This window comes from Pseudorasbora parva, chromosome 5 (assembly GCF_024679245.1).
Source record: "Pseudorasbora parva isolate DD20220531a chromosome 5, ASM2467924v1, whole genome shotgun sequence".
Classification (NCBI taxonomy): domain Eukaryota; kingdom Metazoa; phylum Chordata; class Actinopteri; order Cypriniformes; family Gobionidae; genus Pseudorasbora; species Pseudorasbora parva.
The window spans coordinates 28,890,377-28,906,719 of record NC_090176.1 but is presented as its reverse complement, the minus strand read 5'-3'; the positions used below and the strand labels follow the sequence as shown (position 1 = coordinate 28,906,719).

Genomic DNA, 16,343 nt, shown 5'->3' with positions numbered 1-16,343 from the left:
CTTGCGCTGAGTTTCGTTAGTATGAGATGCGCTCCAGTTCACGAGCAATGCGAGTGGCCGCCTGCATGATTAGAGCATGTAACGTTAGTAAAATATGCAGCCGAGAATGATTCACACAGACTCAGCGTTTGACTCGCGCGGCTGATGAGCCTCTCCCGGCAGAGCTCAAGCATCTGTGGACTCGTCCCTTCAGCTCTGGCCATCTTGTTTTCAGTCCGCGATCAGCTTTTTTGTTTTCTTCATTACAGTTAAAGTAACGGCTGCTTTTAGAGAAAAAGTTTCATTCACAAGTTTCTCACTTCAAACTTTCTTTCTTCTGATCCGTTATGCACAGCGCGCGCGCCTCGCGCTCTGCTTCTGCCCTAATGCGACTTTTAGTCCAGTGTGATGTATGTTATTTTCCTCTTCATGACGCATATTTTGACTGATGCGACTCATACTCCGGAGCAACTTATAGCCTGAAAAATGCGGTAAGCACTGCATTGCAATACTTGCATTTCGCCCCGTCACTCTCATTTTTAAAGTGCTCCCACGCTTTCTTTGCCCGCTTAGAAAGCTGGTCATGACTTCTTCTTGTGGATACTACCCTAACCCTATGGATAATACAAATGTCTGGGAGCGCTCTGGCGGTCTATAGGGGTGCAAACATATATTACAACTAAATTCAAGGCACGTCATTGACGCCACTTAACACTTAACCGAGCAAAATGTTTCACTCGGTTACGCAATTTTTAACGGTTAATCGGTCAATCGGTTAACCATGGACACCCCTACTACATAGTGCACCTTTAAGCCTTGTCTGTGAAACCGAGGGTTAGTTTGTTTTAGATGGTGTCCCACACTGGCTAAGCTGGTATTCATAAATATATCAAATAAAGGTCTTCGACAATTATCCGCCAATGCCGATAATTTAAAAAAAAGTTGATATAAGGTGATATATTAGTAAACAAAAACACATGCCTTCCCAAACACAATGGCAACCATCCACTCATGTTAGATATATTTTCATGGTAAAGAGACTCAGGATTGAGACCCACCGACTGCAGATCAAGTCTAGAGGAGCGAGACCTTTTGCTCTCGTCACTGAGTCTGGAGCTCTGCGCACAAATACACAGAATTCAGTTTACAACCATCACACCGATCTGTAGCACATCACCCAAAGTTCATCACACTGCTGCATCACCGCGAATGTGTGAAAAACATTGCAGCCTCACGCTATTAATACTCAAACACTGAGAGTCGCACGGTTATTTGGGGCACTAACCCGACTAGACAATGTGCTGAGGTCATCATCATAGCCATTGCTCTGTGGGAAAGACAACATGTCATGATTGATATAACATCCTCTCTTTACAGAACACAAATGTGATGTGGATAATTGCTGTGAACGTACGGTTTTAGAAGAATTTTTTTTCTTTTTCTTGGACTTCTTATGAGAGTGAGAGGACGTGGCCTGGTGAAGCTGGACAAGACGGTGGGAAATGGAAGTACGATTAAAACAGCAGAATTTACTGCTCAATACTTCGTAGTTGTGCACTGTGGCATGCAGGTGAAGATTAAAACCCAGCATACAGATCACACCCCATGCATTTGTAATGTTCATGAAATACTTCAAAACATCACAAATGTAGCATCCTAGTAAAAATAAACCACAGTGCAAAAACAAAAGGTCTTGTGAACTCAGTTATGTGCACATCTCACTTTAACAGGAACCCCAAAAACTGGTGCCTGAAGAAACATTTCCCACCCTGAGATTCTTACCCCGCCATAAGCACCCGCCGCATCCAAATCCAACTGCCCAGACAAATAAAACCATCATCAGCATGTACAACATTTCGGACTGTTTTAATTCCTACACAACTCGCATACACCTTCACCATACACTGACAGACAGTACAGAAGGTTTGAAAGGAACTATGTAGTTACACTAATACTGACCCGTACGTTGCTCCTGCTCCCCACTGACATCCGTTCCTCATCATCTGACACCTTGGATTAAAAAAAGAGAGGTAAAATGAGATGGATCCAACAGTTAGCATAAGTTTAAAAGACATAAACTCACCACTGTGCAAAGACACAACATATCAGTAGTGAGCCCTAAAATGTAAGTCTGACTTTAAGTCTATATAATTGCATTTCAAATGAATTATTGCACGTTTTTTTTGGAAGGACAGACATGTGAAATGTTTTGCTTGAGAAGTATGCATGGAAGTTTGAGGAGGACAGACAGTGAAAAGAGAAATACAAACCGAAGTGTGGTTTCGAGAGACACGTGTGTATCGCTCACTGTCCTCCTGAGGAGAGGAGAGGAGGAGAGGAGAGGAGAGGAGAGGAGAGGAGAGGAGAGGAGAGGAGAGGAGAGGAGAGGAGAGGAGAGGAGAGGAGAGGAGAGGAGAGGAGAGGAGAGGAGAGGAGAGGAGAGGAGAGGAGAGGAGAGGAGAGGAGAGGAGAGGAGAGGAGAGGAGAGGAGAGGAGAGGAGAGGAGAGGAGAGGAGAGGAGAGGAGAGGAGAGGAGAGGAGAGGAGAGGAGAGGAGAGGAGAGGAGAGGAGAGGTCAAAAATATGCAAGATGGCAAAAGAGACAGACACAACACTCAGCAAGCAATGTTAGCATGCAAATAATGCAAGAGCAATCCGTTAAAAACAGACAATACAAACATAACCCATTCTAAAAATTGTTTAAAATAAAGTGAATTGAAACACTCACAAACACTGTTTATCAAATAATTCTGGAGTGAAAAATGCTTTCAATATGGATGACAATAAGAAAAGTGAGCAGCAAATGATTGATGCATTAGAATGATTTTTGAAGGATCATGTGACACTGAAGACTGGAGTAAAGATGCTGAAAATGCAGCTTTGCCATCACAGAATAAATTAACAACTTTTAAAATATAATGACTTTTTTCTTTCTTTTTTTAGGGCATTGTTTTTATCAAATAAATGCAGCCTTGATAGACATAAAAGACTACTTTCACAACAAACTACTATACATAAAAGTATCTACAATGCCATTAAACAGATTAACATAAAGGCTGAATTAATTTGTTGAAAGTTCAAATCAGCCATGTAGAGGTATTGACCTAGTGTTATTTTATGTTTTAAACAACCCTGTGCTGACTCCCTTAATTATTAACAGATAAAACATGAATGCATCCAATATCACAATGAAACTCTATCATGTACGCATGCTGATAAAACTAGAGGCCTGAAACATGCAAAAATCCCAACAGTGAATGTACCATCCACTGCTCAATGTCCCCCCATTTGTTGTCCAGGTTATCCAGTCCATAGTATTTCTGGGATAAGAAATTCAACAGAAACCAGGAGAGAATGTAATTACATTAGACTAATATAATATGACAGAAACAGCCAAGCAGGAACAGTAGGGAAGGAATTAAAATATGTAGAGTAGATCTACAGTATCAGATGTCTTACCTTCTGCACCTGATAAATCTACATCACAGGAGGCCAGCAAGAGAGGATCAGATGAGAAAAAGGAAAGACGCACGCCAGATTTGGAAAGAAATAGAAAAGGAGATGGCATTGATTATTTGATATGGCAGAGAGCTAAGCAAGTGGAAGATTGTGTATACAAAGATAATGGAAAGGGAAAGCTGTTAAATGTTTAGCGATCCATCAGGCAGGTGTCATGTTACCTGGTGTTACAGGTGAAAGTGAAAAACACCCGTTCACATACTTTACACAAATACATAAAGGTCTTTGGAACAACAAGCAGCAAAATTCAAAAGCTTCACAGATGAGATAGAGTTATCAATCAGGAATTTGAAACATCACATTGCAAGTGAACAAAAGCATCTGAATTATGCCATGCAACTGTTCAGATATCCTTAAGAGTTAGAGATGGCCATGTGATCTGGTCTATGGCGGAACAGGATTCTTTCCACTGACGTTTTAGGTTTCATTCGGTCCACTGGTGACCAAAATAATGAACAGCACTAGACTAGTAAAGCAGTGGTGCATTTACACAAACACACTTTTATGTGTTCTTGGCCATTTTTTTGCCCCAAGTAACCATAACAAGGTGAGAATTTGGGTTTTAAAGCATCTACTTACAACATGGTCTGGTCACCACGGTAAACTTAGACTAACCCCCTACTGATACATTACAACTAAACATTGTAAAAAAAAAAAACTATAAAAAAATTAACAAAAATATTTTCTTGATAGAACAATGCATCTCTTTAACAGATTATGATAAGAATTTTAATAATTTAATCAAACATTCTAATCTGATTATCTTGCCAAATATTCTACTAGACTTTTTACTTCACTTTAATTCTCACTTACTGAAAATAAACCTGCAAAAACATTTTTTTAAATGCTATATTATGCATGCCAGGCCAAAATATGGCGAGGTTTTTAAAAGCGTTCACTTTGAACCCCATTTTCAAAGGTTTGCATTTTCAGGCTGTCATAAACAGCTCCTAAGTCAACAGATCATACAATAAATAAAACCCACCTGATGCTAGTTTAGCTAGTATAGGACACTAAATGCAACAATAAATCAGTTACTTCTCATTAATCTGTAATTTTGTATCTTTCCAATGCTTATCTAGTAAATTCAAGCTCACCTTCCTCAGCACAGGGGTCTGGGGTCGCCCATTGGTCACTTCCCTAGCCCCTCTACGCGCTAGTCGCTTGCAAGCCGTCCTGATAGTATTACAATGTCTCGGTCTACCTCAAGACTGAGGGAGACAGAGACTTTCTATGATCCCAAAGATTTAGTAAATCTGTCATATAATCCAAACCCCACAGCCTGTGTGTGCTACAAGTAAAAGTTCATCTTCGCAAAGTCCTTGAACTCTTCCAGATCTAGTTTATGTCACAGCATGCTCAATCTTGAGTCATTGTGGCCTGATTAACATAATGATTACATCCAGATAGTGAATGGGAACTCAGTCTGTTATCCTGCTGCAGGTACGGCTGAAAGCTCATAATCTGCTTTAAGACTTGGCAGAAGTTTTAAAGCCACAAAGCGCACACCCTTAACATTCTAACACACCTCCTGATCAGACCGAGCTTAACTCTGAATACTAGCTAATCTTTCAAGTGTGACCCGGGTATGTGTGAAGGCTGTGTTTATCTTCATTACATAAGTTTGTTGTGTCTGAGCTCAGGTACTACAATGTGAGTTTTGCATTCACCTCTCTAACGGGCCATAAGCAACAGTTCACTCATATGCACCTAATCAAGTGTCCCTAAATATCTGAAGGAATCTACAATTCGTTTGTATTTGTGCTACTGAACGCATGCCATACATGCCCCATTAACTGTGTGCAGTCAGCTGTAGCAAACCAGCATGACCAGTCATATTGCATTAATACTAATTACACTGAATAAATAATACGCTTGGACCCAAACGATACCCTTTCTAGAAATCCAGCTCTCTTTACTATAAAGGAATGTCCAGACAATGTAGTATTAAATTACAAAAAGCCTGACAAATCAAATAAACACAAAGGCATCTATCTGTTTATAAAGACGTATGGTAACTGTAATGGGGTAAAGTACAAAATCTGCAAAAACTGCAGGGTGCTACACCAAAATAAACATAAAAAAACAGGCTTTTTCATGAATGTTAATGCTATTTGAACACATTCCTCAGACAACCTAATCCAAATAAATTAAATGCATGTTTTTGTTCAATTACTGTCAATAGACCTTAAAGGGATAGGTCACCCAAAAATGTAAATTCTTTTTGTCCATACATTGGAAGTTAATGTGGTCTTTAGCAACGATCTATGTAAAAACATCAAAGTGCTCATGATGTAACCTGTGATATTTCTGAGCATTAAGTGAGGCTGAAGGTCCAGTGGGCTCTTAGGAGGTCCTGACCCAAGGGGTGATTAACTGACCCTGATCCACATTAACCCAGCCAAAACATGTCCTTCAAAGCACAGAGATGATCGTGATGAAGATTACACAAACTGACCATAATTGGCTGACCGTGTTGTACAGGAGCAAGTCAACAAAACAATTAAAAAGATTTAATTATGAGAATAAAGGCGGCGTTTTCTGCTGGTAGTTTAAAAGAGAGAGAGAAAAAAAAAACGTAAGCGTTTTTAAAAACATAAACAAGAGTGCACAACAGCAACGGCTTGATAAACATCATCAACGGCAACATTTTGAAAAATACCACTGTGATTTTAAAGGCCTACAGCTCAACATACTCTTGAACAGTGTTGGAAATTTCAGGACTGTAAAGCCTAATGCTCAAAATAAATATTTGGTTTGAGTAGAGCCAACTCAAATAAATTAAAAAATTGTTCAAAGAAATTAATTTTTAGAAGTATTTAGAACTTTTTATTTTTTGAGCTCTCAAAACCGACACATTTTTAGTCATCTGAATCATTTAATTGTTTTGAGTTTTTTTTAACTTGTTTCTTTTCATCTAAACTTAAATTTAACTGAAACTGGGCTTGGATTTCTATATCCCAGTATGCTTTGCCTTGACACTCAAAAGGGACAGTAAATACCGAAAATAAGTGTGCAAGATTAACATTAAGTGGGAGATTTAGCAGTGTTTAATGTTTACTGCTAGCGTAGAAGAGGTCCTGTTATGTTGGGTTTTTTATAGTTACCATCCATCATGGTGACGAGTGAACCATGAGCTTAGCTGGAGAAAATATATATATTAAATGGATTATATTGTTGTCCTCATGCTAATGCTACCAAAGCACTGTGTAACCAATTAGCAAGGTGGCATTTATTGAATCAGCTAGTTAAAGAGTCAAGTCAACTAACAATTTTAGATTTTAAGCAATTCAAATGTGGTTACAAAATAAAAATCTGTAAGTTTTGCTTACTTAAATTTTAAATTGCTTTACTTAAGAAATGTTGTAACTGTGTTGCAAATTGATTGGCCCAATTTTTTTTGAGACAGTTTTGCCAACTTATTCAGGTTTACAGTGTTTTTTTCAACATTGTGTAATGCAGGTTGTTTGTTTGAGATGCTTTCAGCGCTTAAACTGTTTGTGGTCAAATGGGACATATCCATCGTACAGGCAGTGATTGAGTTAAGCAGATAAGACCATAGGATGGGATTTTTCCAGGAGGTCACCTCTTGCTGGTGGGCTTGTCAAAACATCTAGGTGCTAGAAGAGCACAGTCACACTAGAATGTTAGCAAAACCTAACCCCTTTATCTTTTAAAAAAAATATTTCTACACATATTAGATCTATACTGAGATCAGCTAAATTTCAACTTGAGATTGAGCTCATGGTGACTGTGTGGTTCTTCACCTCTTTCTGTTGTCTCTCCAGTTCTTTCATTCTGATCTCACGAGCTTCTGCACGGGCTGCCCTCTTAGCTGCCAAACGGGCTTCAGCCTGCAGGGGGCGGGTGGGAGAGAGAGAGAGAGAGAGAGAGAGAGTCATTAAACCATGACCATGAGTCCATGAGCAATGTAGTAAATGCAAAAAAACACACAAAACAAACCCATAAAAACTTTGCACTAAATAAAAAAATTAAAAAATGATAACAGGAGGATCACAGGAAATATAATCTCATAATGTGATTACATGAACATGTTTGTGTACTTCCCTGTCATAATGTTTCATGTACTGTAACTGTATACTCCTCAGACTGCACATGCTGTGAATGTGTTTGTTTACACGAGTATGTATGCTTGTATTTGTGACTTTAGTCCATCACACTTTGAAAGTCCTTTTAAGGAAAAGACTCCCTGTCAGGCATGAGGGGGAGAGAGAGAGCCCATGCACACTTCCTTCCTGTAGATGACGCCACAAAATGTGCAACAACCAAAAAAAAGAAAAAAAAAAAGAGGAAACCTCAACCTAGTATTTCATCACAGACACTCTCACAGTGACGTTTGCCCCTTTACACCATACACCTTTACTCAATCTTTACACCAGAGCCACGACTGTAACTTTCACAGATTCACAGAGCATATTCCTAAAAATACAGCAAAAATGTTTAGAAAGAAAACATTGTAAAAAAATTTAAAGAATAAGGGTCAAAATAGTGAAACTACTACATAAGTGATGCATGCAAAGCTTCAAAATGACTTCCTTTGTTTGTTAGCTGAGAGAGAAATTCATAATGACATGTTCCCAAGTAAATGTCAGATCATATCTTAATGTCTCAGACTGAGGCCTTCCGTCCTGAACACAGTCAAGCAACTTTCCAAGGAAGCAGCTGTTTCTCACCACAAAGGTCCTGCGTTCCCTTTGCCAACAACTATGTTCAAAAAATATGTAGGTCTAGCCAAAATAAAAATTTCCACAGTTTCAACTGTATAGTTCTAGTACTAGTAATTCTAACAGAAAACAATGGCTCTAATTTTGCTTTTAAAAACTCATTTTTTATTATTTATAAGTGAAGGACAACTTACAACACATTATTACCAATTTAAGGAAGTACATTAGCTATCAAAGAGCTTTCTATCATTCAAAAGTTTGAAACCATAAAGTTGTTTTATTTGATTTATTAAAGTATTTATTGAAAACTGTATTTTATGCTTAGCAAGGCTGCCTTTATGTGATCAAAAATGCAGTAAAAAAGTATTTTGAAATACTGTATAGCAATGTGATCTTTTTTTTATATATATATATATATTCATAGATCCTTAATTACTCTATGTTGATTTGCATTATCAACATCGAAAACAGATGTGCTGCTTAATATTTTTGGTCCCGCTTTTTTAATGTGGCTTTAATTACTAGGTACTTAGATCTACAAGTACATTGTACTTATTGTGTTCATATTGTAATCCAAAACACTTTTTCTGCTATAGAAGTGGGATATGGGTAATTTTAGGGATAGGTTTGGTTGTGTGGGTAGGTTTAAGGGTGGGTTAAGTGGTAAGGTAAGGGTCAAAAGTGTCAATTATAGACAATTCATACAGAGATTAACTGCAGCTGTAATTACATGCAGGCATTTTTAAAAATATAAGATAAATAAAAACATGTATGTACAAAATAAGTGCATTGTATCAAATTAATTATTTAAAAGATAGAAGTTACATAGAAGTTAAAGCACTTAATATAAAGTGGGTCCTTTTTCAGGCTTAGTTGTGATAATTGTAATCCATCATTGGTAAATAAAAGTATTAATTTCTTAAAAAATAAAATTAAAAAAGACATAACTTTTCAAAGGTAGTTTAGTTACCATGTCGGGATGGATTAAACTCTCCTAGGCAAATCACAGTATTATTCAAATTCTCCTAAACATCTGATAATCGAGGACAAATAAACTGAAACTGTAACCTTTCTCAACCTTAATGAGATTATACAAAAAAATTTTACTCAAATAAATGACTTTGCTTTGTACTGGTTGTACAGCATCAGAATTAAATGTCCATATATCTAAAATCACTACTGTCTGTGAACAGGAAATGTGTGACTAAGTCGGTACTGTTATAATGAAGGCAGAAATTATGTAGATAAACTGGAAGAAGCAATTAAGCAGCTGTCCAAACATGTTTATAAAAGGTTCTCCCTAATGTCAACACATTTTTCCATGAGCACAACAATACACCTATGCATAATACATGTTTTAAAATAACAGCATTAGCACCCAACAGGGCTTTGCCTTTGACTGTGCTGAAAATGCTGAATAATATTTCACTTGGCAGAAAAAAAAACTTAGACTAAACATCAAGAGTAATAGAGGCTTCTGAAAACATGCAGGGATAAATGCACTCTATGACTGTCTGTGGGGCTAACAGTGTAACCAAAACTATGCTTTTTTTGACCATAGCAGGAAGTCAGAGGGCTGAGTCATTCACAATCGACCCTGGATCACACCCTTCCTGCAGTGTTAACAGTAACTGCTGATCGTACAAACACCCATCACTGCTTCTCGGTCCTGATGTGGAGGGCATACATGTGCGCACACAATATGATTTACATCAAAAGAAAATAACAATCCATATTATTAAACAAAATATATTCACTCAACGCATTAAAATTGTGCAAATGCAACTAAAAGACGCAGGTTAGAGCTTAAAGAAAGCATGCAGTATTCTTACTTATTTAATTTGTCTAGATAACCTATATTCAAATTAAGGCCTACCTTTTTGCAGTTATCAAAGTAGACCATTATATCTGTCACGGTGAGCATATGATAGCCTGGGTCATCCGCATTTCCCCCCATCATGACAATTCACACTCTTATCACAGAGGAGAAAACTGGCCTATTTCACACACCTCTTTCCTCTCACTCTCCTCAACAGCTATTTTTAATGACCCAAATGGAGCATGCTCTATCAATAAACCTAAAATGCTCTAATTTAATGAAAGTTCTGTGACGTGGCTGTTCTCAATGGGAATGAAGAGCTAGTTCTACAGCTGCCTGGTAGATACCTTTTTTGGAATAGAAATGCATTGTTTAATTGCTTTAATTGACCACAGAGTAAATCAAGTTTAGGCCTGCATCAATGTTAATTTCAGTAGTTACAAAATACTTTTTGTATGTGACAGTTTTTTGGGTTGTGTGTCGCTAGCTGATATGGCCCCATCTTGGATGTAAACAACTATACAATAGTACATTTCCAGCCAGGGGTCCGTTCTTCGTCTCGCGTAATACATCCGAGATGATTTGACAGATACCAGATCTTTTAATCGTGATAACTGGTCTCTGGCTAATTTGGTTCTTCAAACAAATTTGCGGACTGGATTAAAATATCCGAATTAAGTTATCCAAGTTCCCTGACGAGGGCAGATGCATCGATATTTGAAACCACGATCAGCAATGTAGCGATTGGCTGGTGTCAAGACATTTCAATGTTGAGATTAAATTTTATTCAATTTGAAGCAAATTTGTTACGTGACAGTATTAAAGTTTCTTAAGGGTCATGATCAAATTATCTGCATTTCTTGTGCTGCATGAAGCCACTCCCATAATATCCATCATCACTTATATAATACATGGCTCAGATTAACTATACATCGTGTGTAAACCTCCAATGCAATTATAATCATTCCATCACAAATAAATCACTCAATCACGTGTCTATAGTTAGGGCTGAAACGATTCATCGAGTAACTCGAGTTAATCGAATCAAAAAAATCCTCGAGGCAAAATCATCTGCCTCGACGCTTCGCTTAGTCCATTTAACTACACACAGATATTGCAGAAAGACATTTTTTGTGTAAGGACTCGGAGTATGAGCGGATTGCGGTTATATCTGCGGTTCAGGTGCGTATAACATCCCAAAAATTGCAGGTGGATGAGAGAAATCGTTAATATGTTGATTTTAATAAAGACGCGGAACTCTCATATCACGCTAAAACGCAATGAATGCGCGTCGTTCTTTAACTTTCGTTTTCAGCTCATGTCGAGATCAAAGACCGCAATGCTAGAGAGAGAGAGAGCGGGCGGGCATCAGCACTGGTAATATCATTTAATATCGCTGTTTTTAAATGAAGAAAACTGTGTGTTGAGCTTCAGGATGCGACGCTGAACATTTAAGTTTCATTTGCGGCAGAACACGCGTCAGCTGAGGAGATACGAGCGACTCCAAACACATGAACTCGATGGAGTTTGCAGCTTTGCACATGGATCACCGTCATTGTGATGTGTGTGAAATCTTTAATTAGACTTTATATATCCTACTTGATAATATCTTCGAAATGCACCATTAGATGTTCTCAATACTAGGCGCAACAACATCAGAACAAGCTTTAACGCGCGCGCGCGCGCGTGTGTGTGTGTGTGTGTGTGTGATGAGCAGCGCTCGTGCTTTCAGAGCCCAGAGCTGCGTGCTTTCATTGAGTTGTGTAATTTAAATATCACACTTTAATCATATTTATAGCTACTAACTTAAAACAAGCTGTGTTACAATGATGAATGATTAGCTCAAAAGATCAGCATGTGTGATGTACTTAACTGATCTCGCGTTTGATCACGTTCTAGCGGTTATTCCTCTGTGTGATGTATAGGTTGTCGACCCTGGTTTATGTAAATGTAATTTTGCCAAATAAGTTTTTTTTGTTTTGTTTAGCAACCTACTTCAGTGTAGCTAATATGTGACGATAGCATCGCGCTTAACACGGAGGATTTGAAGTTGTGAATATCGGGTATATCTCTTGCTCCAAGTTAACCTGTCCAATATGTTTTGCTCCAGTAAAGGAGTAAATAAGACAGTAAATGCTTATGTCATGCCTGAGCTGAAGCTGAAACATGAAAGTTAAGTTGCACAACATAAATACAATGTTTAGTTATTTATATTATTTATAGAATATTTATAGAATATTAGAATAATTATATTATATAGAATTTATAGAATATTTATATTATTTATATTGACATTATTGTTATTTATATTACTACTATTTAGATTTATTGGTTGTAGGTTTAGTTTTAGATTGAACTATGTTTACCTTTTTAAAGTAATTTGAAATAGATTTTTATTTAATATAATATGGCAATTGTATGCATTCAAATTGTTTAGTTTCACAGTTATTAATGTATGCAATTTCAGCAATAAAACTTAATTTTTCTAAAAAGAAAACAAATTAGATGTTAATTTTAAGATACCCGTCTTATTGTCTCTTATTGCTCTTTAATAAAGAAAAAGTAATTATTATCCGATTAATCGATTAATCGATCGACTAAGTGGTAGATTAATCGATTACAAAAAGAATCGATAGCTGCAGCCCTATCTATAGTATTAAAGGGTTAGTTCATCCAAAAATGAAATTGATGTCATTAATGACTCACCCTAATGTCGTTCCACACCCGTAAGACCTCTGTTCATCTTCGGAACACAGTTTAAGATATTTTATATTTAGTCGACAGCGTATCTTAGTGTATGCACACTATACTGTCCATGTCCAGAAAGGGAATAAAAACATCATCAAAGTAGTCCATGTGTGACATCAGTTAGTTAGTTATTTAGTTAGTTAAGACTGTCTTGAAGCATCGAATGTGATTTCAGCAGTTTGGCAGTTCGACGTGCAATCCGAATCATGAATCAATACGCATGACTGTTTAATTTTTTATTTGAGGTTTAAAAACAAATGCGGAAGAGAAGACAATGCTGAATAAAGTAGTAGTTTTTTGCTATTTTTGGACCAAAATGTATTTTCGATGCTTCAAGAGATTCTAATTAACTAACTGATGTCACATATGGACTACTTTGATGATGTTTTTATTCCCTTTCTGGACATGGACAGTATAGTGTGCCTACACTTGGATAAGCTCTGGGACTAAATATAAAATATCTTAAACTGTGTTCCGAAGATGAACGGAGGTCTTACGGGTGTGGAACGAAATTAGTCATTAATGACATCAATTTCATTTTTGGGTGAACTAACCCTTTAACAAAACATTATATTACTACATTAAAATACATTTTTATATTATTATTATTAGTATTTACAATTATTATTGCCCCTGGTTCAGTTATGAACCATGACCGTTGGAATCCTGCATGTGAGTGTACATGCACACCAATCATTTCTTTATTATTTTTTACAGAGGGTTTTAACTAATGTTTGTTTCCCATAAATTGCAAATATGAGCACCAATGGAATACCTTTGAGTTCAACAAACAGTTATTAGAATTAGAGCATTGAATGTTGGTGATTGTGGACAGGTTTACTTAAAACATTTATTTGGTGCCTATTAAGGTAGACATGAGGAGTCTACCTCAGAGTCTCTGGGAGTTTGATGAATGCCAGGACAATTTGAGCCCAGCGTTCTTATCTGTTGACATAAATAACACAAAAGGAGATGCCAAGCACACCAGATCTCTCTCCCACGGCCTCTTGTATCAGCATGCCAGGCTGAGCGGGTACATGCTAATCAGCTGGACTGCTAATAGACTAGTTGGAACAGAAAATGAAGGGAACAAACAGAAGATATGACTGGAAGTCCACAACTGCTCATTGTTCACTGTGTTTTTGGACAGTACTCTGGAAGCAAAACTTACTATAGTGTAAAAAATAGGCATTATTAACTCCAAAACTATGACTTATATAAACCTTTGGCCAGTTTAATTCATTTTAATGTGGAAAGCTCAATATTCAAAATGTGAACCATTTTGCCATCTGTGTAAACTGGATTAGCTGTCTTCAGTATGAGACATAAACAGTCTTTCTCACTCCTGTACTAACGTAAGAGCCAGAGACTGGAACATATGATATCACCGCAGACGTCTGCCACATTTCTGGTCGGCCCATATTAACACCTACATAAATTGTGCCAGCCTGCCATGTCAAACATAAACCAAACAATGTCTGATCTGTGTGTGTTGGGTACATATTTTAGGAGTCTCTGGAATCTGTGGCAAGTTTTAATATCAAAAGTGAGCTTGCTCAAAAAGAAACTCACCATGTATGGCTAAAGGAATTTAGGAACATGAATTTGGGACATTCCGGCCATGGAAAATTATGACAAAAAGGGAGGGGGGGGGGGGCAATAAGATTAAGTGACCATTATTAAGTGGTAATACACTCCATACAAACTTAATTTTCTATGTTAAAGGGATAGAGAGGCATATATATACTATATAGCAAATATCAACTGCTTGAATTTTTATAACATTGCAAAATGTTAACGATCGCCCAACTCTAACTTTAATATAAGGTATGAACTGAAGATGTAATATATAATAAACATCAATATCATGATATCGCTTTGAAATAATGAGTATTGTGAAAAACCTTTACAAATAAAACGGACATTACTTGAAAATGCAGTAATTTATTTACTCACACGGTTTTTGTTTTTGTTATGTTTGTGTGACATTGATTGAAATGCAAAATAATATTGAAGTAATTATAATTTTGAAAAATGTATGATTTTGGACCCCAAATTACTTTCAATATGGACAAAAGTAGTTGAAACATTCATCAAAATATTATCTACTGCTTTCTACAGAAGAAATTCATACATATTTGGAATGACATGAAAGTGAGTAAATGATGAAGGGACTTAATGATTCCTTTAAAAACTTTCCCATTCCAGTTTATTCTGCAGAAGTAACTATAAGTGAGCTATTCATATTCACATCGCAAGAGTGCAAACGCTGTAGCTCTGCGGTGCTATCAAAACATTAGTACTTTGCCTAAGCAGTTCGACATGTCCTGTTCTGTCTCAACCAATGATGTTTGTATCATTTTAACAATCCCTTTAGATGCCGCTAGTGGCTCAGAAATGACACACTTCACCCTTAAACCCTGAGAAACCTGAGGCAGGGTGATACCAGCGTGCCCATCTCAGATGACTGCACACAGAAGAAGCTCTTCACGGAAAGAGAAGACTTAGAGTGCTTGACCAACACAGAACACTTGCTTCACTGACAACAAGAGTTGCTCAAGAGCAAGCGCAAACTTGTGAGAGAATCTCTAAGCTTGTTGAAATGTAGGAACAGCGTAGCATGATGAGCTGAAGTTGAAAGAGTCTCATCTACTGGTCTCTGGTTTCTATTGACATTCTGTTCTAAAAAATTACTAGTCGGGGGTGAACTAGGAGCTGATAAAACAGTAGATTTCCTTAGAAGATATTAAAGAATTAGTTCACTTTAAAATGAAAATATCCCATGGTTTACTAACTTTAAGACATCCTAGGTGTATATGGCATTCTAATTTCTCATGAACAAAATTGGAGTTATATCAATAAATATCCTGACACTTCCAAGCATTATAAATGGCAGTGAACAGGGCTCATGATGAGTTTGAAGCTCAAAAAAAAAGTGCATCGAACTATCATAAAAGTAATCCACACGGCTCTGGGGAGTTAATAAAGGCCTTTCTGAATGTATGGGTTTTTGTAAGAAAAATATCCATATTTAAAACTTTATAAAAGTAAAATACCTAGCTTTCGCCAGACCTACGCAAAAAGCGTAACTGACGCTACATATCACTAGAACGTAGTGTAAGTGTTTTGAACTGCGAAAGGCATTACACTTTTTGCGCAAGTTGAATATGGAAGGTGGTCTGGCGGAAGCTACTGTAGATATTTTACTTTATAAATATAGATATTTTTCTTACAAAAACCCATTGATTTGCTTCAGAAGGCCTTTATTAACCCTGAAGCAGTGTGGAGTACTTTTATGATGGATGGATGCACTTTTTTGAGCTTCAACTTCATGCGCCCAGTTCACTGTCATAATAAAGCTTGGAAGCATCCGGATATTTATTAATATAACTTTGATTGTATTCATCAGAAAGAAGAAAGTCATATACTACTAGGTTATCTTGAGGGTAAGTAAATCATGGAGTAATCTTCATTTTAAAGTGAACTAATCCTTTACGTGTACTCATTTAAGAGACTGGTGAAGGTGGTGAAGCATATTTGCTGCTCCCCAAAATGTAAAGAAATTGTACTTGTTTATTCTAATTTTTCATCCTA

General features: G+C 37.0%; 1 protein-coding gene across 16 annotated transcripts in view; it reads right to left on the bottom strand.

Annotated features, from left to right (window-relative positions):
* lrrfip1a (leucine rich repeat (in FLII) interacting protein 1a) overlaps positions 1–16,343 on the bottom strand; it is a 47,098-nt gene that overhangs the window by 15,537 nt on the left and 15,218 nt on the right. For 13 of the 16 annotated variants that reach the window (XM_067443798.1, XM_067443799.1, XM_067443783.1 and 10 more), the window contains exons 2-7: positions 7,265–7,351; positions 1,939–1,989; positions 1,762–1,794; positions 1,394–1,462; positions 1,265–1,306; positions 1,038–1,097 (exon numbers count right to left, since the gene is read on the bottom strand). In XM_067443798.1, the coding sequence (XP_067299899.1) occupies positions 1,038–1,097; positions 1,265–1,306; positions 1,394–1,462; positions 1,762–1,794; positions 1,939–1,989; positions 7,265–7,351 (342 nt within the window). The remainder of the gene's footprint in view (positions 1–1,037; positions 1,098–1,264; positions 1,307–1,393; positions 1,463–1,761; positions 1,795–1,938; positions 1,990–7,264; positions 7,352–16,343) is intronic. The other 3 variants (XM_067443796.1, XM_067443797.1, XM_067443785.1) reach the window with 2 other exon arrangements.